Source organism: Humulus lupulus, chromosome X, assembly GCF_963169125.1.
Source record: "Humulus lupulus chromosome X, drHumLupu1.1, whole genome shotgun sequence".
Taxonomy (NCBI): Eukaryota; Viridiplantae; Streptophyta; class Magnoliopsida; order Rosales; family Cannabaceae; genus Humulus; species Humulus lupulus.
The window spans coordinates 210,841,294-210,866,038 of NC_084802.1; the positions used below are offsets into that span (position 1 = coordinate 210,841,294).

Below are 24,745 nucleotides of genomic sequence, written 5' to 3' on the forward strand. Positions count from 1 at the left end.
TTTTATTATTATTATGAATAAACGAAATGTGTAAAAGTCTACAAATAATATAGTTGAAGAAATATTTTTAACAAATAAAAATATTTAGGAGACAAAAGTATACAAGTCCAGTAGTTTGGAGAAAAAAAAAAGTATTTTGTACTTTATAAGTATCATGAGAAATTTTTAGCTCATTCGTGTAAGGATTCATGTTCTATAAATAGAAGCCAATTAGAGACGTAATTCACCTTTTATGCACCGAACCACTTCAGTTTTATTTTTATTTATTTATTTTTTTTTTTCATATCTTCACTCAAATATTCATTTTATATATATATATGATCCACCAACGAGAAGGACACACGGTTTTTTCCTTCTTTTTTGTTGTTGTTGTTGTAAATAGTATAAAGTAGGAAGGGTTTTTATGTAAATTAGATAATCTTAGGTTTATAAATGAAAATTCTTTAAAATTCGTACCTAAACCAAACCCATAAAAAAAAATGAGAGAGGTATGAACTAGTAGGAAGAAGTAGGAGAGAGAAAGAAAGAAGAGGAAAGGAGAAGAGAGGAGTCTAAGTCTACTCCTTCATCTTCTTATAATTTTCGATCATATATTTATATTTATTTATTATTATTATTATTATTATTAGAAAGAAAACCCTAAGAGAGAGAGGAATGTCGGCTGAAAACCCCGGCGACGGCGACGGCGGCGAAGGTCCTCATTTGAAGCCAGGTAATGCTCTTCCCTGGGCTAAAATCGTTCAAGGTGAGTCCGAATCCATCCAAGCGGCTCACCGATCTTCGTCTTTGGCGAGCTCGTCTGTAGCGGAGGAGACGGTATCTTTTTTTCCTGAGTCTTCTTCCTCACCGCCTTTGATGACGAATGATCCTCTCCTTTTTGGAATCTCCAATGGGGATAGCAGCATTGCAGTGAAGCAAAAGAAGCAGGCTTGGAATAAGGTTTCAAACGGCGGCGCTGATGTCTCCCCTGTAATGACTGAGGGTCCCTGGCCTACCTTACCCAAGCCTTCGCATACATCGAAGTCGTCAACTGATTCAGGGAACTCACCTTCTAAGCCTGTCACTGGTGGATCGATCTCCAATTCCCAGGTTTGGCTCCTATGTTTCTATTTTGGGAAGAATATTTGCAAAGATTCGATTCGATAAACAATAAACAATGACTTTGATTTAGAAATTTGTGCGTTTTGATTTGAAAAACCATTTAGATTTAGAAATAGAAATCAGATTAGTTATTATGCATGTTCTTATTGTTTGTTCGATGATAGGTACCGGCTAAAATGCAGTTTCAAACTTCATCCAGAAGACAGGATACCCCCAATCCGAATATGGCTCATGCGCCGTTTCGGCAAAGATCTATGAAACGTGGCGGCGGCGGAGGTGGCGTTGGGGGTGGCCCCACAATTAGCCACTATTCGCATCATCCTCCGCCGCCGCAACCACCTCTGTTGTACCCTTTCTACTCGGGATCGGGTTTCCCCTCTCCGAGTGTAGTGCCTGACCAGTCTGCAAGAGAGCCTTTCCTCAACAACAGACCAGCAGGAGGGTTTGTTTCTCAATCACTTCCTGGTAATCGGAATTTTGGCCGGAGAGGAAATTTTGGATCCCACCCTGACTATGATGGTTCGTTCCAGAATCACTATGGCGGCAGGCGTGATCAGGGTCGCGGAAACTTTGCAAATGCAAGGAATCCACACATGCAGCAGCCACATAGAGCCCCAAATATGGGGCCTCCGCTGTTCCCACCCAGAGGCCCTCCTTTTATCGGTCTCCCCATACCATTGCCTGCTGGTGAGCATGTTTTTTTTTTTTTTGGACAAAAGTTCAGTTCTTGTTCAGAATTATGAGTTTAAACATAACAGTAGTTACGGTTTTAATGCTTTCCAGAGTACTTTTGTTTTCCCATGCAACCTCAACCTCCGCCTCCGTCTAATATGTTCATTCCTGTTGCGGATATGTTGTCCAATCAGATTATTGAACAAGTTAATTACTATTTCAGGTACTTGTTTTGTTCACTTGTTATATATAGAAAGTTCATAATTTTTTTTCTTTCTCAACTTGACTGCTAATTTATCGATGTTGCAGCGACGCTAACTTAGTCAAAGACCAATTTTTAAGGTCAAACATGGATGATCAGGGCTGGGTTAAAATTTCCCTGATCGCTAACTTTCCCAAGGTAAGTTCTTTATAGTTGCGACTAGAGTAAGCAATTACATTTTCAAGTTCTTTATTTTATGACATGCATTATCACACCATTGGTTGAAGTGAATTGAATAACACGCTTGTTTGTGACTTTTTTTTCCTACTCTACCCACCCTATCAATTATGCTAGTCCATGACACATAATTGTATTTTAGATGTGAATATTTATTGTGTCTGATTGCGATTGAGCTTTTTGGGATACAGTTCACAAGTATTGTTGATTATGGAGCGGAGAGATGGTTTCTGAATTTCTGTAGGAAGCTGTGCTTCTCTATTTGGTTTGTTGATGCCATAATTCTTCTTTTATGTTGCAGTTTTTGTTTAGTTATTATTTTTGGTCCTCTTTCAGTAATAAATGTTAGCTATTCTTTTGTTTTGTTTATTTCTCCAAGAAGCTGAAGGATTTCCAATTATGATTTATTTTTTAATTATTAAAAATTCTTTACATAACTATTACAAACATATATTCATGGTTGCTGGTACAAGATATCACTTGCCTAAAATAGAATGACCCACTTGACCACTTGAGTAAAAGAAGATAAAGAGCTCTAATCCTTTCAAACTTTGAAAAAAAGAATCACTATATTGAATGTGGTGTGACTGTCCTTGTTGATAAGTGGTAGTGGTGAAAAGAAAGGTGTCAGTACTTATTTATATGTTGTGTGGTTGGGAGAATGGAATTATTAATAATTTAAAAAATGAAAAATGAAACTTGAGAATTTTGAGTTATTAAGAGGCCTGATGATGTTGTAGTTTAGGTGTTTGAAGTAGCCAAATCGATCTTATGTCTTTGTCTTTCTATCTGAAGTTTCATTGTATTGCTTGTGTTTGCCTATGGTGCAAGCAAACATAATTATACTGTTATTTTTTTCTCCATATCATATAAAATTCTCTTCGGTGTTGCAGATGAAAAGATTTAAGAATATGCAGTTAATACTCAACTCCCTACAAGCTTCTTCTGTTGTGGAAGTGCAGGTCTATTTCCTCTTAACCTAATTTGCTTTGCAAAACTAATCAGAATTGGTGATCATTTTCTTTTTAGTCTTGGTTTGGTCCAACACAACACTATTGAAATTGTTGCAGGATGACAAGGTGAGAAGGCGTAATGATTGGATGAAATGGTCACCTTTACCGCCGGCGGCTTCGGGTCAAGTTTCCACTGAGTCAGGCTCACTATCCCCTGCTTCTAATTCCAGTTCACTGGCTGCTTCGTTTCAAAATGTTAGTCTGGGGGAAGCAAGAGCAACCACCGTTGCAGGTGAAGCGGATCCCAATACCAAATAAATTTTATTAATAGAGACGAGTGAGGTCCTGGAATGTACAATTTTGAGGGTTTTTAGTTTGTATAGGTTTTTTTTTAAATAATTATTATATCCGGAAGATGTACTTAACATTTGAACTTAGCAATTTTTTTTTCCTTTCAACTTTTCATTTTGCATTGAACTTTCATATTAGAAGTTTTACAATTACATTTAAAAAATAAAATAAAAAATGATTTCTAAATTAATTATAGTGCACAGATTTTTTTGTTAAGAATTGTGCGTCTTTCTGAAGTATGTTTTGCTCAAAATTGTGTTCGAGTCTTTGTCTGTCCTCTTCCTTTCAGCTCGTTTTCCTTTTTAATAACACTATACTTAAGGCACTGTTCTATTAAATTTCATGTAGCTATTAGAGCCTCTAATCTGATTCTAATACCTCGACATTTTACATTGCACTTTATTTTTTTTCTCTATATCATTTATATATATATATTATATTTTTAATATATTTTACTCATTTCAAATATTTTTTTATATTTACTAATAGTCACATGTAATATTTAATAATTAAATATGTTTAACTAGCAAATAGTGTTTAGCTGCATGTAGCTAAGCTAATAAAGTATCTGATGGAGTATCATTTTAATTTTATTTTGATGTATTTTAGCTAATTAGCTATTTTGGTTAAATTAGGGTTTATGTATTGTTAATAGCTGAAAAAAAAGTTAATCCAAATTGAATTTTCTTTTTAATTTTGTCTAAAATTAGTTTTTATTATGTTTTAAAATTAATATATGTTCGAAAAAAAATTATGAGATGAACTAAGGTGCACGTTTCTTTCTTTTTAAATAGTGTGTATATATATGCTAGAAAATATAATGGTCTCACAGTCTATCTTTTGTAATAATTAAAATATATATTCTTAATTTTTTTTAGAAGATTGTATGGTAGAGATATGTTTTTAGCCTACCTGTACAATATGCTCTTTACAGCACACATGAAGGCGCCTTGAGTGTAGTTTTTTTTCGATGATAGTAGTGTTTATTGTATAGTGAACTTTTTGCAAGTTTTTGAGAAATTTTGAATAGTAAGGGTTATTTTGACCGATTACCAGTTTGGATCCTTTATTTTTAGATATCATGTTTTGTCATAATGTTAAAAATATGAATAGATAGATCGATTATTTGAACATTGTATTTTGGGCAATTACCTGTTTTGACTTTTTATTTTTAAAAATTAACATTTGGATGGTTAAAAATTATTTATATAAACTTATATATAATTTATATTTTTTCTGTAAGGGTTCATACCATTTTGAACTTTGTATTTTAGCAGATTACCCATTTCGACAATTTATTTTTAAAAATTAACTTGTGAATGTTGTGTTTTGTCATTGTTAAAAATATGAATATATAAATAGATTATTTGAATCACATACATTTTAGATAAGTAAATTGTATCATAATTAAATAGCATGAAAATAGTTCATTAGCAAAAACTAGATATATGTTAAATTGATAATAGTACTAATAATTGCAAAATAATTATTAATAAGAAACAATGCACACTATTTTCACTATGGAAAAAAATGATTATAAGTGAGAGAGTTTTCTCTTCAGAATTAGAATTCAAGTCTCCTTTACAAACGAACTTCAACTATATTTATAGTGAAGCATATAAGTAAGCAGGGTAATTTGTGAGATAAGATTATAAATATCTTATTTAATTTTTTTTTTCTCTTTATGTTTTTTTAATTTAAAAAAAATATTAAATATTTTAGTTTTTTTCTTTAATTATTAACTAATAATCATAAATTTGATTTTTTTTTTAAAACAAATAGAAAGAGTGCTTTGAAACAATTTTAGAGTGTCACATCATCTCCTTAAGACTCTGCTTTATATAAATATATATTAGTGATTGTTTTTAATCACTACTTATAGGTATTTTTGGTACATAAATAAGTTACAACTTTAATTTTTTTTATATGATGGTGTATAATGTAATTACAGGAGACTTCCCACAAATTTTCAAATAAATTTTGAATAATTTATGATGCCGAAATCAAGATTCAAACAGGTTGTTGCACGCATGCTTGTTTCAATATTTATACGCACGTGCAATAGACTATTTAAATCATAACTTCGGCATCCTAAATTATTTTGAATTTCTTGAAAATTTGTGAGACATCTCCTGTAATTACATTATACACCGTCATGTAAATAAACTAAAATTACAACTTATTCATTCTGAAAATGCTAAAAATATCTATTGGCACTACCCAAAAAAATCTCCTATATAAATTCCCAAAGGATATATTTTTAATTCTGATTTAATTAATGGTCGGGCTGCGAATGTAAATAGATGAGTGTTGCACAAAAATATCGGACTGAACCAATGAACCCAGAAAACCAGGCCGATATAGATGGTTGAAAAGGGAAAATGGACCAAAGCCTAATTTAACAATGCTAGAGACACGATGACTCCTCGTGGGTCGGCTGCGAGTTCAGGAACAAGTGGGCCAACGACACTCGCCTTTGTATAAGATATTTAATTTTTAAGACTTGGGTTTTTTGATATATTTTTAACTAATTTTTTTTTTAGATGATAACTACATATGCCATGCTGAATATATAGGATAACTATATATATATATATATATATATATATATATAGTTATTCTATAGGATCTTCACTTTAGATCCTATTGGTGGAACTTTCAGTGTTTCTCGATCCGTGAACAGTTTTCGGCACGAATTTTTTTATGACTGTGTGTATTGTAGCTATTTAGAGCATCTTGCAAATTTTCAGAAAATTCCAAATAGTTTATCGTACCGAAAACTAGGTTCAAACATATTGATTTCCACGCGCATAAAAAAAATTAGTCACGCGTGCAACATGTTTAAACTTAGTTTTCGGTACTGTAAATTATTCGGAATTTTCTGAAAATTTGCAAGATGCTCTAAATAGCTACAATATATACGGTCATAAAAAAAAATCGCGCTGAAAACTATTTACGGGTCTAGAACATTGAGAGCCCCACCGATAGGACTAAAAGTGAAGCCCTATAGGAGAATTCCCCTATATATATATATTTTATATATATGTATTGTATGCTGAATATAAAATAACAAAAATTCTTGATTTTAGAGGTTTTTATTTTTTTCCGTTATCTTTAACGGAATATTATTATATTTAATAAAATATTCGTATATTTAATAAAAGATTGTAAACATAACTTAAAATTAAATAAAAAAATATGATATTTTTGAGATATTTAAAAATAATAAAACCATACATTTTTAACTTAAATAAAATTTAATTAAACTTAACAAAATACATAATTAAACACACATACGTTTAATAGTGTGTTTTTATTTATATATATATATTTATTTTATATAAAAAGTGTGTAGATAACGTAAATTATTAGTTTTAGCGATTTTTTATTTTTTTCCGTTAACTTTAACAGAATATTCTTATAATTAATAGAATATTCTTATAATTAATGGTAGATTGTAAACATGATTTAAACTTAAATAAAATAAAATAAATAAATAATTAAACAAATTAAAATATGATATTTTAAAGATATTTTGCAATGATAATTATTTAAAAATAATAAAACGTTTTATAACTTAAATAAAATTTAATTAAACTTAAACTTTATGTATTAGAATAATATCATATTAAATATATAATATAGTCCACTATCAACTAGCGACAAACTTAAATTTAAAATCCACGTATAATATTAATATTATATTAATGTCTTGTTGTCATTGCCAAATTAAAAAACTAGACAAATATAAACTTAAACAAAAATAAGATATTTTATAATAATTTAAATAATTAAATTATATTTATTCAAAAATAATAATGACATACATATCATTTTTTTTTATCTTATAAATTTGTGTGATAATTTATTTTTTATCAAATGATTGAAGCTCTTTTTCTTTATTAAATTCACAAAGGACATTGCGAGATACATCAATAAAAAAAGTTTATACATGTATACTACTGTCTAGACTATGATTTTTTCTATTCTTATTTTATTTCTATTATTAATTTCTTTTTGAATATTATTGTAATTTATATGTATATATATGTCATGTAGCCATGTAAATATATTTATGTCAATATTGTGTGTAGATGTCATATATATATATAGACATTATTGATATAAATATTTATATATACTATAAAACTATAATTCATTCTATTATATATATTTATTTAAAAAAAATAGTGAACCTGTTTTTATTAAAATTAAAAACAATGTTTACAATTATAAAACTAAGCAAACGTGTATTGAACGTTGCTTCTACCTAGTATATATAAAAGTCAGTGGACTGAAAATTCTTAAATTTACAGAATAAGAAAATGATCGTATAATTGTTATTTGATTTTTGGCAAAATAATAATAATAAAATAAATAAATTCTTATTGGATGTACGTATATAATATAAAAAAAAAATGATATGTTTATTTAAAAATTATTGTTAAAAAAATATGATATGGTATTAAAATTTAAATATATAAAAGTAATTGGTGGTTGTTTTTGAAAATAAATTTTTAAAATTGATCAAATAAACACCTTAGTTTTTTTAATAATTTATTTATTTTATTTTTGGTTCCTTTCTTTCTTAATATATACATATGTAAGAATTTCTTGTTAATATTTATAACATATGAGCATTATAACATTATCAATTCTGAAATCAATAACAATAAACCATGCTCATGTAATCTGCAAGATCAAACTTTATTTAGAGTATTGAGTTGAACATATAGAGATAAAACATACCTGACATTGAGCCTCCAATGTTCATCTTTGAATCTCTCACGATCTACACAAAGATGATTAGAAAATAGCAATACAAGAGAGAACTTATGGATAACAACCCTTACCAAAATCACATGCTTATATTCACCAAAAAACATATATGTTCTATATATATGTCCTGTATACCTTCTTACCCTAAGGGGTATATTGGGCCTATTGGGCTTATATTATTAGATATGGTGCACTATGGTTTAATGGGCCAACACATAGTCTTTAGGGTGCTACCATGTGCCTCAAATGCAATTAGATTAATATTAACCATCCCATTATGGTCTTTAACTATTCGTAGGCACTCTAGAAAATGATTGTGATAATGGAATTATGTTTGTAATTATATTAGTCCATATAAAATTCTAACATTCTCCCACTTGGACAATATAATCAAACCACCATAATATTGTCTAACACATATATGGCAATCAAATAAATCATACATAATATTATACCGATAGGATACAAATATTACATATGACTTGGCCCTGTAGACATTTAAATATCATAACAACCATTAACTATCAAACCAAACATGCATGAGGTACGATAGATTGAGACTATGCGCATTCATCTCCTTTTGTACCTGTCACTTCGATGAACAATAGTATATACATATATAAACATATATACGTAATAGCAACAAGAAGAAGTGGCTTCAATTATCATTATGCATGTTCAGAACAAAACACAAGCTATAAGCAATCCATACAAAATACTAGCATGTTCAATACATAAATAACAAAACTCCCACTGAGCTCAACAAGCTAGGCTCCTGACAATCCCATTCGGGCAACGTGTTCTAAAAACACACATACAGGTAAGCCTTTCGTTAGTGGGTCTGCTAACATGCTAGTGGTAGGCGTGTACTCAATAGAAATGAGGGACTCAACAACTTTCTCTTTAACAAAATAGTACTTTATATCAATATGCTTTGAGCGAAAAGTACTCCTAGTGTTCTTAGAGAAAGCTACTGCTGCGGAGTTGTCACAATACAATTTCAGCGGCCTCGAAATAGAGTCTACAACACTCAATGCTGAAATGAAATTCCGCAGCCATGTTGCTTGACAAGTAGCCTCATAACACGCCATATACTCTGCCTCCATCGTAGAAAAAGCTGCGAGTGTCTGCTTGACACTTTTCCATGAAACAGCTCCTCCAGCCATCATATAAATGTAGCTTGAAGTGGACCTTTTATCATCCACGTATCCTGCATAATCGGCGTCACTGAACCCAACTATATCAAGAGTGTCAGCTCGCCGATAAGTCAACATATGATCCTTTGTACCCTGAAGATACCTCATGACTTTCTTAGCCGCTTTCCAATGGCTAAGACCAGGATCACTCAAGTATCTACCCAACACGCCGACAACAAAATCAATATCAGGGCATGTGCATACTTGGGCATACATCAAGCTACCAACCAGTGACGCATAAGGAACGACTTTCATTTCATCTCTTTCTTTATCATTTTGTGGACATTGAGCTTTTGAGAATTTGTCACCCTTCACTATTGGTGCCTTCCCAGGAGAACATGCATGCATATTGGATCTTTTCAAGATCCGATCAATGTAAGTCTTCTGAGACAAACGAAGAATACCATTAGCCCTATCTCGAAGAATCTGAATCCCAAGCACATAGGAAGCCTCACCAAGATCCTTCATATCAAAATGGCTAAACAAAAGTTGTTTTGTCTCAGACAACAGATCAGAATTATTAGATGCAAGCAGGATGTCGTCAACATACAATACTAGAAAAATAAAGCTGCTCCCACTGACCTTCATGTATATACATTGATCTACTACATTCTCCTTGAAGCCATTTGCAGTGACAATCATATCGAACTTGAGATACCACTGCCTTGATGCTTGTTTAAGCCCATAGATAGACTTTTTGAGCTTGCAAACCATGTGTTCTTTGCCAGACTTCTCAAAACCAATAGGTTGAGTCATGTAAACATCTTCAAATAAATCTCCATTCAAGAAGGCAGTCCTCACATCCATTTGATTGAGTTCTAGATCAAAATGAGCAACTATAACCATAATGATTCGCAACGAATCTTTGGTGGAAACAGGTGAAAAGGTTTCTTTGAAATCAATACATTCTCTCTGGCTATAGCCTTTAGCCACAAGCCTAGCCTTATACCTTACCACTTGCCCATTCGAGTCACGTTTGATCTTATACACCCATTTGCATCCAATGGGTCTGCAACCTTTGGGTAATTCAACCAACTCCCAAACTTCATTTTGTGACATAGAATTCAACTCATCTTTCATTGCATCCATCCACAATACAGATTGAGGACTATTCATAGCTTCTTGATAGGTAACTGGCTCAAAAGTGTCTCCCACATCAAACTCATGTTCCTGTAAATAGACAAGGTAGTCATTAGGAATAGCAGACCTACGGGTTCTCTGTGATCTTCTCACCATAGCTTCATCATCCCCAATATCAAGATTTTCACCTTGTTCTTGATTTTGAGGTTCATCATGAGTTTCTACCGGAATCTGTTCAATCACAGGGTCATCAATAGGAGCGGAAGTGACAGGTTCAGGGACAAAAATGCGTTCTTCCCTGAAAACAATTTCTCTTGACCCTTGACTTGAACCAAATTCATCATCAAAATAGACAGTCCTATCTAATTCTATAACTCTGGTGGTGTGAGATGGGCAATAAAATCTAGAACCCCTTGATCCAATGGTGTAGCCTACAAAATAGCCACTAATGGTCTTCGGATCAAGTTTCTTAGACTGTGGATTGTAGGGCCTCACTTCTGCTTTGCAACCCCAAACATGAAAATGACGCAAGCTTGGTTTCTTACTTGACCATAGCTCATAAGGCGTCTTTGGGACAGACTTGCTGGGCCCTTGATTCAAGATATAAGCTGCAGTCTTTAATGCCTCACCCCATAAAAACTCTGGCAAACTAGAATGAATCAACATACATCCCACAATGTCAAGAAGAGTGCGATTTCTCCTTTCATAACATGTATTTAATAGCAATTCCATTCTGTTGGGGTGTTCCTGGCATTGTATATCTTGCATCAATGCCACATTCCTGTAAGCACCTAGCGAAAAGCCCGGGGTTCCTTCCACTTTCATCATAACGTCCATAATACTCTCCACGTCTATCAGAATTAACTGCCTTGATCTTCTTCTCCTTTTGAAGCTCAACTTTCGTCTTAAAATCTTAAACGCATCTAAAGATTCAGATTTTTCACGAATAAGCTCTACATGGCCATAACGGGAAAAATCATCAATAAAGGTGATGAAGTATTTATAACCACCTATGGCAGGTGGAACAAAAGGTCCACATATATCAGTGTGAATCAACTCCAACAGTCCTGTGCACCTGTCTATTTTACTCTTTCTAACCTTGGCAGTTAATTTTCCTTTAATGCAATCAACGCAAGCAGTGAAATCTGAAAAATCCAGACCTTGAAGTACCCCATCTTTGATCAACCTTTCCATTCTGTCTCTAGAGATATGACCTAAACGTTTGTACCACAATATAGAAGATTTCAAATCTAATCATGCACGTTTAGAGCCAACAACAGTATTAAGACAAGAAGTAGAAGAAACAGAAGCAACATCATGCAAATCGAGTTTATATAAATTTCCACATAAAGTTCCATTTCCAACCAAAAGAGAGTCACGATACAAAGTGAGTTTTCCAGTCCCAAAAAGAAGACTATAACCTAGCCTATCCAAAATAGATACAGAAATCAAATTCCTCCTAAAAGAGGGTATGTAAGCAACATCCTGTAACTCCAAAAAATGTCCTGTATTCAACTGTAATCTAACTGTCCCCAAAAATTCAACTTGGACTTTTGTATCGTCTCCCATGTATACATTCTGCTCCAGACTACTCGGTCTTCTTCGACTTGTCACTGCCTTTCTTCTCTAGGCGAGCTTTGATCTTTCGACAATCAGCTTTCTTGTGCCCAAAATTCTGGCAAAAGTTGTACTTACCTTTGAAAAACTCATTCTTATGACCATTAGAGAATGAGCCTGAATGTCCATTCACCTTAGGACTAAGAGTCCTTTTCTTGAGAGATTTTTGGTTACTAGAGTTATTGGAAGTGAACTTTCTCTTGTGGGGATTGTTCGGATTGTTAGGATTTGTCACCATAGAGATGCTTCTTGCCATACCTTTTCTCATGTCCTCCTCTTCCTTGGCAAGAATAGCAGACATTTCCCCAACAGTCCATTGCTCTTTCTGAGCATTATAGCTTGATCTGATCGCATCAAACTGAGATGGAATGGTCTCCATCACCAACCACACCATGTAATCCTCACAAAGGTCCATACCCATGGCCTTAAGTTTGTGATAATAGCTCATGAGCTTGTCAATATGAGCCCTGATGTCACTTGAATCATCATAAATGGTGTGATGGAGCATGTTCAAGTGTTCATTCTTCTCATTCTTTGAGAATTTTTGGTACTTTTCCTTAATGGAAGCAAGAAAATCCTTCACATTTTCGGACTTAGGAATACTATCACGAATGGATTCATCCATGTGATATCTCATGAGCATCAAGCAACAACGATTGGAGTGTTCCCAATCCTCATAGGATTTCTTGTCCTTTTCAGTGGCATCGTCAGCAGGTTTAGGTGGTTCATCCATTCTCAAGGCCAAGTCCACTCTCATAAGAGTTAAGTTCATCATGAGAGATTCAACCCACTACTTGTGGTTGGTTCCATTCAATGTCAACATGGCAGAGGTTCTCGGAATGCTTACAGCTAAATGAGAAACAAGAGCAATAACTATTAAATACATGTTATGATAAACCATGTCATTTGTGCTCTTTTCTCATCAATATATGATCGCAAAATAACAAATGATCATTATGTATGCTAGAGTTCTTAGACAAACACACAAAATAGAACTCATACACAGGTAAGAACAATCTATTAAACATTATAATCAAATACATTAATTTACTATCGAAAGGATAGATAAATTGTGATTCATAATGTTTAATAAATTTTCTTCACCATATTAAGCATCCTTACCAAGCAATTATTATCGATAGGATAATTAATTACTTATATAGATCTTAATGTAATTTTGGAGGAAAAACATAAAATTTAAATAAATAATTATTTAAATGTTCCTCTTTACTAAACAATATACATGCTTATTCTTACGACAGGCAAGAAAATAAACAATAATTGTTGACAATATATAATAAGATTTATGCCACAAAAGATTAAATATAAATACATTTATGAAACCAAATTCATGAATTAATCTTGTGCATAAACATATACAAATAGTAGGATATGAGAATATGAGTGAAATGGTAAAAAATTGGCCAAAAAATGACCCCTCACGCGCCCCCACGCGCCCAAAAAAAGCTTCTGTTTTTTTTTTTTTTTTTTTAAATAAGCCCATACGATATGTAGTTTTTGGAAAAACGACATGTAGTTTTTTGGGAAAACGACATGTAGTTTTTTTTTGGAAAATGACATGTAGTTTTTAAAAAACGACATGTCGTTTTATAGCAAAAACGACGCATATTTCCCCCCTTAAACGACAAGTCGTTTTTTCCTGACAGAGGCAAAACGACGTGTCGTTTTTCGTCGTCCATGACCTCTGAAAATTGGGCATCCGGGTCGCGTTCGACCCGGTTCGACCCGCGGGTCCGACCCGACTGCAACTACCTTCTCCGACCACCATTTTGGCCACTGTAACATGGGTTTTCTTCCTCTCAATGTCGTCAACCACCTTAGCATATCCATTCTCCTCATTTCCCAACAAAAAAGGTCAAAACAACATGAAAACCAAAAATAGGTTTCCACCATTGTTGAGCTCTATGAAAAGCTCGGTTTTCACAACAAAAAAACATGAAATTTTTGCCCAAAAAAATAGCTAAAACCCAATACTCATTATCAAACCCGATTCCCCATTAACATAGCATGATTTCGAAATTTCTTGTGAAAAAATCAGATTTTGAAAAGATTGGGTATATATCAAAATTTCAAACCCTAAAATCAAGTGAATCTGGCTCTGATGCCAATTGTTAATATTTCTAACATATGAGCATTATAACATTATCAATTCTGAAATCAATAACAATAAACCATGCTCATGTAATCTGCAAGATCAAGCTTTATTTAGAGTATTGAATTGAACATATAGAGATAAAACATACCTGATATTGAGCCTCCAATGTTCATCCTTGAATCTCTCACGATCTACACAAAGATGATTAGAAAATAGCAATACAAGAGAGAACTTATGGAGAGCAACCCTTACCAAAACCACATGCTTATATTCACCCAACAACATATATGTTCTATATATATGTCTCGTATGCCTTCTTACCCTAATGGGTATATTTGGCCTATTGGGCTTATATTATTAGATATGGTGCACTATGGTTTAATGGGCCAACCTATAGTCTTTAGGGTGCTACCATGTGCCTCAAATGCAATTAGATTAATATTAATCATCCCATTATGGTCTTTAACTATTCGTAGGCACTCTAGAAAATGATTGTGATAATGGAATTATGTTTGTAATTATATTAGTCCATATAAAATTCTAACATTTCTCTCTTATAGATTCAGTTTGTAGTTTCTGGCTTTATATGACATAATGATGAGTCCAGTAAGGCGACGAACATGGCTCTGAATGATTTTTATATATTTTTTTTCTTTTATCTTTGTGTATAAGTATGTATCTTCTTTACAGCCCTTAGTTTATGAATTGAATTCAGTTGATTTAATCGCTTATTATTAATCTTAATCTAATGATTATATTTCTTTGTTAATCATTATGGAGTTTTCCAAAGTCCCCAGACCTAAGTGTGCTGTTCAGTTTAATTTTAGTGATATTGTTTTTTAATACAGGTGTGACACTGTTTTTAATACTGTTACCTAGTTAATTTTCTTTATATGATATTATATAGATATAATATAAGTTACTTGTACTCATAGGCTTCAAACTCGTATTTTATTCGGTGTTTTTTTTGGGTTCTTTTCATAAAGACATTCATAGATCTAAATAATTATTTTTAATGTTATGTGCTAAAGCCTTTTATGCATTGGACTAATATCTTCACGTTGAAATATTGCATGCCAAAGGATTTATGCTTCAGAATTGAGCCTAATTGTGGTTCAAGTTTATGACTTTAAGACTTTCAAATTTATATAATTATATTTTCTAAGAATATTTATTTATATGGTATATAAAATTAATTTGTTATAATTAATTGATTTAAATTCATTTAATATACCAAAGTAAATGTTTTATTTATTGATAAATATTCTAATTAATGGTAACATTATTTGTTACCTAATTTTGTTTGTTACTCGATTTTGCATATTCCAACTGATTGAGAGAATATCTCAATCTGTGGCAGAGAATCTAATGGAATATCTCACTCTATAAATATAGAGTACCGGTCCCCAAGCTCGCTGTTCATTTTGTCTTTCAGTAACTCAATTTAAAAGAGTTAATGAGAGTTTGAAATTTCGTATACTCGTTCTAATTTCTCTTCTTTTCTTTTGTAGATCTAAAGCTTATAGATCGAGATTGTCAATAGCAATGGCTGGAGGTACACATATTCAATCATCTAAATTTTATGCAACTAGATTAATTTTTAATTTAACATTTGGTATCAAGAGCCACACTTACCTCTGCCTTGATTTATATTGTCTGCCATGAATTATATATATACATGTATGTTTAATTTTTTTTGTGGGTGTACATATATATATTTATACATTGATGAATGGTCAAATATTTTAGTTTACTAATTCAATTTTGTTTCTCAATTTTAGTTACATTAGAAATCTTTTGTTAAGTGTTTCTAATGATTTGTTATTTGAGAAACTAGTTTAAAAACAATGGAAGCAGATTTTTTGGAATCTTATACGTTCATAACCGAACGTTAATAAATTCTTTTATTTTTTGGCTTTATAATTCAAAACCATTTTTCAAAGTAAATACCATTAGAAGCTTTTTAGCTTTTGTTTTCTAATGTGTTTGTTGAATAAAAGGTGAGTTTTGAAACCATTGATAGCTTTAAAACCTCATAACCCGATAATGGCCAAAATTAATTTTTGATATTATTGATTGATTTTTAGTTGTTGTTTAATCAATCTAATGCCATGAATCTATGCATCTCGGTTCAATTTGGGCAAAAATAACTCGAAAATCGACATCAGAATGGTGTTTTTATGAGGGTTGTGAAGCGAGTCGCCTGACCCGCGTGCAGGAAATCGGGTCAAAATGACCTGGCTGGAGGTTGAAGACAGGGAAAATGACATGTCATTTTCTCCCTGCAGCGCCAAAACGACCCGTCGTTTGACGGGTCATACGACAACAATAAGGGGATTTAGACAATTCATTTTTTTTGCCAATTTAATTAAAGCATATAATTGGTAATATACATGTTATTTGGAAATTATTATGTGCAAATATTTGATTATGGTGTATTTATTGTATGATATATTTATTTTATTCATGCCATATTAAACAATTGTGCTATTTTAAGAATGTAATTACACTTTTGTTTTACAATTAAGTTTGTGTAATTATTTTATTAATTCACCAAATTAATAAATGATTTTATTGTCTTATTTAGCATTGAATTTTCTGCCATTAAGTGTATATATGAAATGATTGTCTTTATTTTCCCAAATATAAGTAATTATCCTAATTTATATGATTATTTTGCTATTATTCATGCAAAATTTATTATTAGTATAATTATATTTAATTTTATATGTTTGACTTTATAATTTTAAATACGTTTTATAGTTCATAATTGTGCTAGATTTATTTAGATTATATTCAAACATTAAGATAAGTTGAATAATATTTAGCACATTGATATTCATAAAATATTCACATTAATATTCATAAAATATTTAGGGTGAATAAAATTATGAGTAATACATAAAAAATTTTGTGGTTGACATAAGAACGCATGAAACTGAGACAAATGCTCAATCTGGAACGATTTTTAATGATCTTTGGACGACCACACTAGGAGCACTACTCTCTGTGATTGTCTATTATGTTATAACGAAATTGTTTTAGGTCTTCATAGAGCCTAAAACATATCTAGCGAACCATATAATTTTAAATAATTAGGGAGTAGTCACAACATCTTTAATTATATAAAATTATATATTAATCTGAAATGATCACATAATGAACATAAATTGTGATTTATTATATAAATATAATAATTTTTATTATATTTATATAATTGATTAGGATAATATATTAAATTAATTTTCTTAATTTACCATAGGAGCTATGATAATTAATTTAATAGTTTTATCATAAATTTTAATTTAGATAGACATATCAAACCTTAATTTATCCCAAATAATTTGTTTGAATAATCTATCATTATGTACATTCAATTTTATTAAATTAAAAATTTAGCCTACTGGCAATTTTTGTTTAATAAAATTTCATCATTCAGCATGTTATACATTGGTAAAATCATCCTCATCTAGTTTCGCTGAAATCCTTACCGAAATTCCTGAGCTTAGGGGTGATAATTTCAAAATCTGGAGGGAACGAGTTGTTCTTCATTTAGGCAGCGCCGACATGGACTATGCAATAAGGAAGGACGAACTTGCTGCCATCACTGCGACTAGCAATGCTGCTGAGATCACACTATATGAAAAATGGGAGCGATCTAATCAAATCAGCATCATGTTCATCATGTCCAAGATCCCTATGGGAATACGTGGATCGGTGGAGCAACCTGAGAAAGTCATTGACTTGATCAAACTGATCGATGGGCAGTTCGACACTTCAGACAAACCACTTTACAACAACCTCATCCACCAGTTCTCATCAACAATGGTCACTAGTACAAAGGAGTTAGAGAACATATCTCAAAGATGAGAGACATTTCTGCTCAACTGAAGAAGCTCGATGTAGTCATTCCTGAAACCTTCCTAGTTCACTACATCCTTAACAACCTTCCACCTTAATACGAGCCTTTCAAAATTTCTTACAACACACATAAGGACAAATGGAGTATCAATGAACTGATAACCATGTGTGCTCATGAAGAAGTAAGGCTCCTACAGGAACAAGGTGAAAGTGCTCACATGGCCACCTAAGGAAAGAAACGCAAACCATCCAAGAAGGACAAGGGGAAAAATAAAGTGCCTCCCCAAGGCAAAATAAAGAAGGCTTCTGTCAAATATTTTTTTTTTCAAAAGAAAGGGACATGCGAAAAAGGAACGCGCCAAGTTTAAGAAATGGATGGACGACAAAGGTAATCCAATTTCATTCATATGTTATGAATCTAATATGGATAATGTTAATATTAACACATGGTGGATTGATTCTGGATCAACAATTCACATTTCAAATTCCTTGCAGAATTTACAAAACCTACGGAAACCAGTGGGAAGTGAGCAAAACATCTTATCCGGAAACAAGATGGGTTCACATTTGGAGGCTATTGGAACGTGCCATTTAGTTTTAAGTAGCGGTTTTATTTTAAAATTTAGAAAAGACCTTTTATGTACCAAGTTTCTCTAGAAACTTGATTTCAGTTTCAAGACTTGTACCTTTTGGATTTTCCTTTACATTTTTAGAAAAATCTTATTTTGTCTGATGGTCTTCACTGGCTTAATTTACAAAACAATACCGCTTATAATACTGTGCATGTTCACGCTGGCAACAAACGATGTGTTATGAATGAGAATTCCTCTACATTATGGCACTGAAGATTGGGGCATATCTCCATTGATAGAATTAAAAGATTAGTCAAAGATGAGGTACTCAATACCTTAGATCTTACTGATTTTGATACTTCTGTGGATTGCATTAAGGGAAAGCATACCTCCAAGTCTAAGAAAAGTGGTGTCCGTAGGAGTTCTGAACTATTAGAAATCATACATACTGATATATGTAGTCTAGACATGGACTCTTATGGTCAGAAATACTTCATCTCCTTCATAGATGATTACTCACGCTACATGCATATCTACTTACTTCATATAAAAAAAAGTGAAGCATTAGATGTCTTTAAGATATTTAAAGTTGAAGTAGAGAAACAATGTGACAATCAAATTAAGATAGTGAGATCAGATAGAGGTGGAGAATATTATGGTAGATACACTGAAGATGGACAAACACCTAGCCCTTTTGCAAAGTTTCTTCAAGAAAATGGGATTGTTGCCCAATATACCATGGCTGGTACATCCGAGCAAAATGGTGTTGCAGAAAGGAGAAACCAGACATTGATGGACATGGTGCGAAGTATGCTTAGCAGCAACCCTAATCTTCCTAAATCCTTGTGGACAAAAGCTCTAAAGACATCCATGTACATATTAATCCGAGTTCCTACCAAGGCAATCTCAAAAACTTCTTTTGAATTATGGAAATGTTGGAAACCGAGTTTGCAACATGTACGCATTTGGGGATGCCCATCTGAAGTTAGGATATACAATCCACAAGAGAAGAAACTGGACCTAAGGACCATAAGTGGACACTTTATGGGATACGCTGAAAGGTCTAAAGGTTACAAGTTTTATTGTCCATCTCATAGCACTAAGATTGTGGAATCAAGGAATGAAAAATTTCTCGAAAATGCATTGATTAGTGGGAGTGATCAATCCAATGACTTAGGTTCTGAGAAAGATCCTTCAGAACCCTCCACCTCAAGAGCAAGATTGATTGTGGTTGATAACACCCCTGAATTCCAAATGGATGTTGAACCACCACAACCAATTGTTGAAGATCCACAAGTCAATGATGACGTTCAAATGGATAAAGTTGTTCAGGAGTTGCCTATAATTGTTGAACAACAAGCTGAACCACCCGCTCCCTAAGAGCTTGCTGGTGTAGCCTTAAGAAGATCCACTAGGACAAAAAAATCGGTGATACCTAGTGACTACGTTGTGTATTTGCAAGAATCTGACTACAATATTGGAGCATAAAATGATCCATAAACACTTTCACAAGCTATGAAGAGCATAGAATCGAAACTGTGGTACAATGCCATGAATGAAGAAATGAATTCTATGAAGAGCAATGGAGTCTGGGATCTTGTTGAGTTGCCTAATGAGGCGAGGGCTATTGGGTGTAAATGGGTCTTCAAAACAAAGAAATACTCATTAGGCAACATTGAGAGACACAAAATGAGACTTGTTGCCAAGGGATTCACTCAAAAAGAAGGAATTGAATACACGGAGACCTTTTCTCGGGTTTCTAAGAAAGATTCCCTCAAAGTTATCCTAACATTAGTTGCTCATTTCGATTTAGAGCTGCACCAGATGGATGTGAAAACTGCTTTCCTTAATGGTGACCTAGAGGAGGAGGTATACATGAAACAACTAGAAGGATTCTCCTCTAGTGATGGTGAGCATTTGGTGTGCAAGCTTAAGAAGTCTATTTATGGTTTAAAACAAGCGTCCCGCCAATGGTATTTAAAATTCCATGATGTCATCTCTTCTTTTGGATTTGAAGAGAATGTTATGGATCAATGTATATACCAGAAGGTCAGTGGGAGTAAGATTTGTTTTCTTGTTATATATGTTGTAACACCCTGGTTACTCAAAGACCGTTATTGTGAACTTTAAACAGTGCTCAACTCGTTAAACAAGTCATTAGGCTATAAACGTCCATCTAGGTGTTATTAATAGGCCAGGGTGAAAAATTCTATTAAAAGGAATGGAGATATTTTATTTAAAATATTAAACTGTACATGGGCCCATAAAAGCGTTTATAAGTTATTTACAATCCAAAATGGTCACTACAGTGTAAAAATAACAACCTGCCGACCTAAGCGGCAAAAATAGGGTTAACCCCTAGTTCCTCTGGGAAACACCTTGGCTGTGGTGGTCAAGCGGCTGCATATGTACACATCTCCACCTAAGCTCTCCACTCAAGGCTGGGTGAGCATTTCTTTTCCTTTATCTGCACCACATAGCACCCGTGAGCCAAGGCTCAGCAAGAAAACTCAATAAATGCATGTATACAATATCAAATGATGATTATGATAATCATACTGGGCTTATAGCCCTAAATGGATGAGTGAATATCACTTCAAGATTTTAGTAACCATGTTGCAGCTTGCAGCCCTAATAAGATAATATCGAGATTTTAATAATCATGCTGTGGCGTGTAGCCCTAATCAGATGAGTGAATGATGAGTAAGTCATTAACTTAAACCAGATGAGTGAGTATGGAGTCACAAACTTGAATCAGATGAGGGAATGATGTGTGAGTCACTAACTTGGGCTCCGCACCCTTAGCCATGTGACGATGCAGTCACCTGGGCCTTCTGGCCCTGGCTCTAATTAACTAACCATTAGAATATGCAAGCGCTTTTGTGTTCATCGAACTTAAGGTCGGTCAAGCATTTCATGCTTATGATGATAATGCTTATCTCGATTAGATCTAATCTTTTTGACTTACGTTAAACACGCTAATACCATTCTTGACTCATAAGCAAATGCCATACGACTAGTGCTTAGTACCACTGTCGAACTTGACTAATAAGTCACAGCTAATGCCCCAAAATCCCTAATGAGGTTTAATGGTCAGATTAGTAGGCCGGGAGGGTCATAATTGATTTATTATGCCATTAAATGATTATATTCATGTTTATGTGAATTATATTATTATATGATTATAAATGCATGCATCTGGGTCCACATTTTATTACAAGGGAATTTTGGTGATTTGGCCCATTGAGGGCATAATTGTATATTTGTATGCATGTTGGTGAAATATTGAATGAGGCCACATTATAATGTGGATTTGTTCGAGCTATTCGACATGAGATGATCTTTAAGTGCAAGTTAGCGGTTTGGTCATAACGGGGTTGATTTCGGGGCTCGGGGTCAGTCTCGGGGTAATTTGGTGATTAGAACATTAACATGAATTAAAGGGTAATGGGATATGACCTATTAGAATTTAAGAATATTGGGAATAACGAGAATTGAAGAGCGTTAATTATAATTAACGAGATTGGCGAGAAAGGACAGTTTTGCCCTTGGTGGTTGTTAAGGGTTTTATTTAAGCTTGGGGGTATTTTGGTCTTTTGACCTTAAGATATACATAAACCATTATAAAGCTGTAGATACTTGCAAAAACAGAGTGTCTTCTTCTTCTTCTCCTGTTCATCTTTTCTCTTTGAATTTTTTAGCTTCATTTGAGGAATCAAGCTAGGGAGTTAAGCTTTGATGGTCTAGGGTTGTGTTCCACCATAGAAGAGGGTTCCATACTGAGCTTGAGGTAAGTTTCTAGCCATTGAAACTCAGGTTTATGCTCTGTTTTCCTTTTGGTTTTAAGTTGGGATTTTGAGTTGGATAGTGAGAATAGATGGAAGTTTTTGGCAAAGGTTGCTTGGGTTATGATGCCTAGGACTTGTAAAGTGGATATTTGGGTTCATATGGGAGTCTGAATGAGGTTTGGAAGCATGTTTTGATGGTTGGAAATGGAGAAGTCGAAGGAGGGAAAGACTAGAGCTGAGCCTGGTCCTAGCGCTACAGCGCTAGCTAGGGCAATTCAATTCTGCTTGTAGCGCCTAGGCGCTAGGGGGGCAGCGCTACCCTATTTTTCTTGGTTCCTATTTTGGGCATTTTTTTAGGGTTTTTGGCTTGGGGTTTCAATTCCTAAGGCTCGGGATCGAATATACTAACAGTTTGGGTACGATTCGAGGTCCCGGGGGTAAGGTTTAGACCAAGAACCTTTTATTGCTCATTTTCATTAATGGAAGTTGTATTTGGTTATGACTAGGTGATCGCTAGGGGATCAAATGATTGATTGCTCTCAATGGTCGTTCTTTTATTATTTCTCGCTCAAACCAGAGGTAAGAAAACTGCACCCTATATGTGACATGCATGATTATTAATGAGACATGTTGAGTGTATTATATGTGGACTTTGTTGCAGATTAAATGCTTATCAATCTTGCTTATCTGTGAATGGAACTGACCTATGAGTGAGGAATCAGCAATGGTGTTCGTATTGACTATGAAGCTGTGACTCATTAGTCAAGTTCGGCAGTAGTACTGAGCACTGGTTGTATGGTATTGACTTATGAGTCAAGAAATGTATTAGTGTGTTTAACGCAAGCCAAAAAGATTAGATCTAATCGACATAAGCATTATCATCATAAGCATGGAATGCTTGACCGACCTGAAGTTCGATGAACACAAAAGTGCTTGTCTAGTCTAATGGCTAGTTACTTAGAGCCAGGGCCAGAAGGCCCAGGTGACTGCATCGTCACATGGCTAAGGGTGCGGAGCCCAAGATAGCGACTCACACATAAGTCATTCATCTAATTCGAGTTTGTGACTCCATAGTCACTCATCTGGTTTAAGTTAGTGACTTACTCATCAGATTAGGGCTACACGCCCCAGCATGATTAATAGAATCTCGATATTGCCTGATTAGGGCTACAAGCCCCAGGATGGTTACTAGAATCTTGAAGTGATATTCACTCATCTGTTTAGGGCTATAAATCCAGTATGATTATCATAATCATCATTTGAAATTGTATACATGCAGTAATTAGTTTTCATGCTGAGCCTTGGCTCACGGGTGCTATGTGGTGCAGGTAAAGGGAAATAAAAGCTCACCCAGCCTTGAGTGGAGAGCTTAGGTGGCAATGTGTACGTATGCAGCCGCTTGACCACCACGGCCAAGGTGTTTCTCAGAGGAACTAGGGGTTAACCCTATTTTGCCGCTTAGGTCGGTGGGTTGTAATTTTTACACTGTAATGACCATTTTGAATTGTAAATTACTTGTAAACATTTTTATGGGCCCATGTACAGTTTTATGTTTTAAATAAAATATATCATTTCCTTTTGATTGAGTTTTACACCTTAGCCTATTAATGACACCTAGATGCACGTTTATAACCAAACGACTCGATCAGCGAGTTAAGCACGGTTCAAAGTTCACAGTAACGGTCTTGGAGTAACCAGGGCATTACAAATATTGACACCATTGCCAATTCCTGACTCATAGGTCAGTTCCATTCACAGATAAGAAAGATTGCTAAGCATTTAATATGCAATCAAAGTCCACATATAATACACTCAACATGCCTCATTAATAACCATGCATGTCACATATGGGGTGCAGTTTTCTTACCTTTGGTTTGAGCGAGAATTAATAAAAGAACGACCCTTGCGAATGATCAATCCTCTGATTCCTTAGCGGTCACCTAGTCATAACCAAATATAACTGCCATCAATGAAAATCAACAATAAAAGGTTCTTGACATAAACCTCACTCCTGGGACCTTGAATTGTACCAAAAAGATTATTAGATTCGATCTCGAGCCTTAGGATTTGAAACCGTGAGCCAAAAACCCTAAAAAATGCTCAAAATAGGAACCAGGAAAAACAGGGTAGCGCTGTAGCGCTACAAGCACGGAAGCTTTGCCTTGGCTAGCGCTGTAGCGCCCTCCCTTGGGCGCTGTAGCGCTAGAAGCAGGCTGAGCT

The 24,745-nt window shown here is 33.8% G+C and overlaps 1 protein-coding gene across 2 annotated transcripts; it reads left to right on the top strand.

Moving 5' to 3' along the window:
- The first annotated feature begins 354 nt into the window (after window positions 1–354).
- On the top strand, window positions 355–3,716 carry LOC133807333 (la-related protein 1C-like). Of its 2 annotated transcripts, XR_009879270.1 has the most exons (7): window positions 355–1,089; window positions 1,266–1,788; window positions 1,885–1,996; window positions 2,083–2,173; window positions 2,404–2,477; window positions 3,106–3,174; window positions 3,283–3,393. XR_009879270.1 is itself a non-coding variant. In XM_062245589.1 (6 exons), the coding sequence occupies exons 1-6, from the start codon at window positions 655–657 to the stop codon at window positions 3,481–3,483; spliced, it is 1,431 nt and encodes a 476-aa protein (XP_062101573.1). In that variant the 5' UTR covers window positions 362–654; the 3' UTR covers window positions 3,484–3,716. The 2 variants fall into 2 exon arrangements, 1 of the variants encoding a protein (XP_062101573.1); XM_062245589.1 differs by lacking the exon at window positions 2,404–2,477 and having other exon boundaries at window positions 362–1,089; window positions 3,283–3,716.
- The last annotated feature ends 21,029 nt before the right edge of the window (window positions 3,717–24,745 follow it).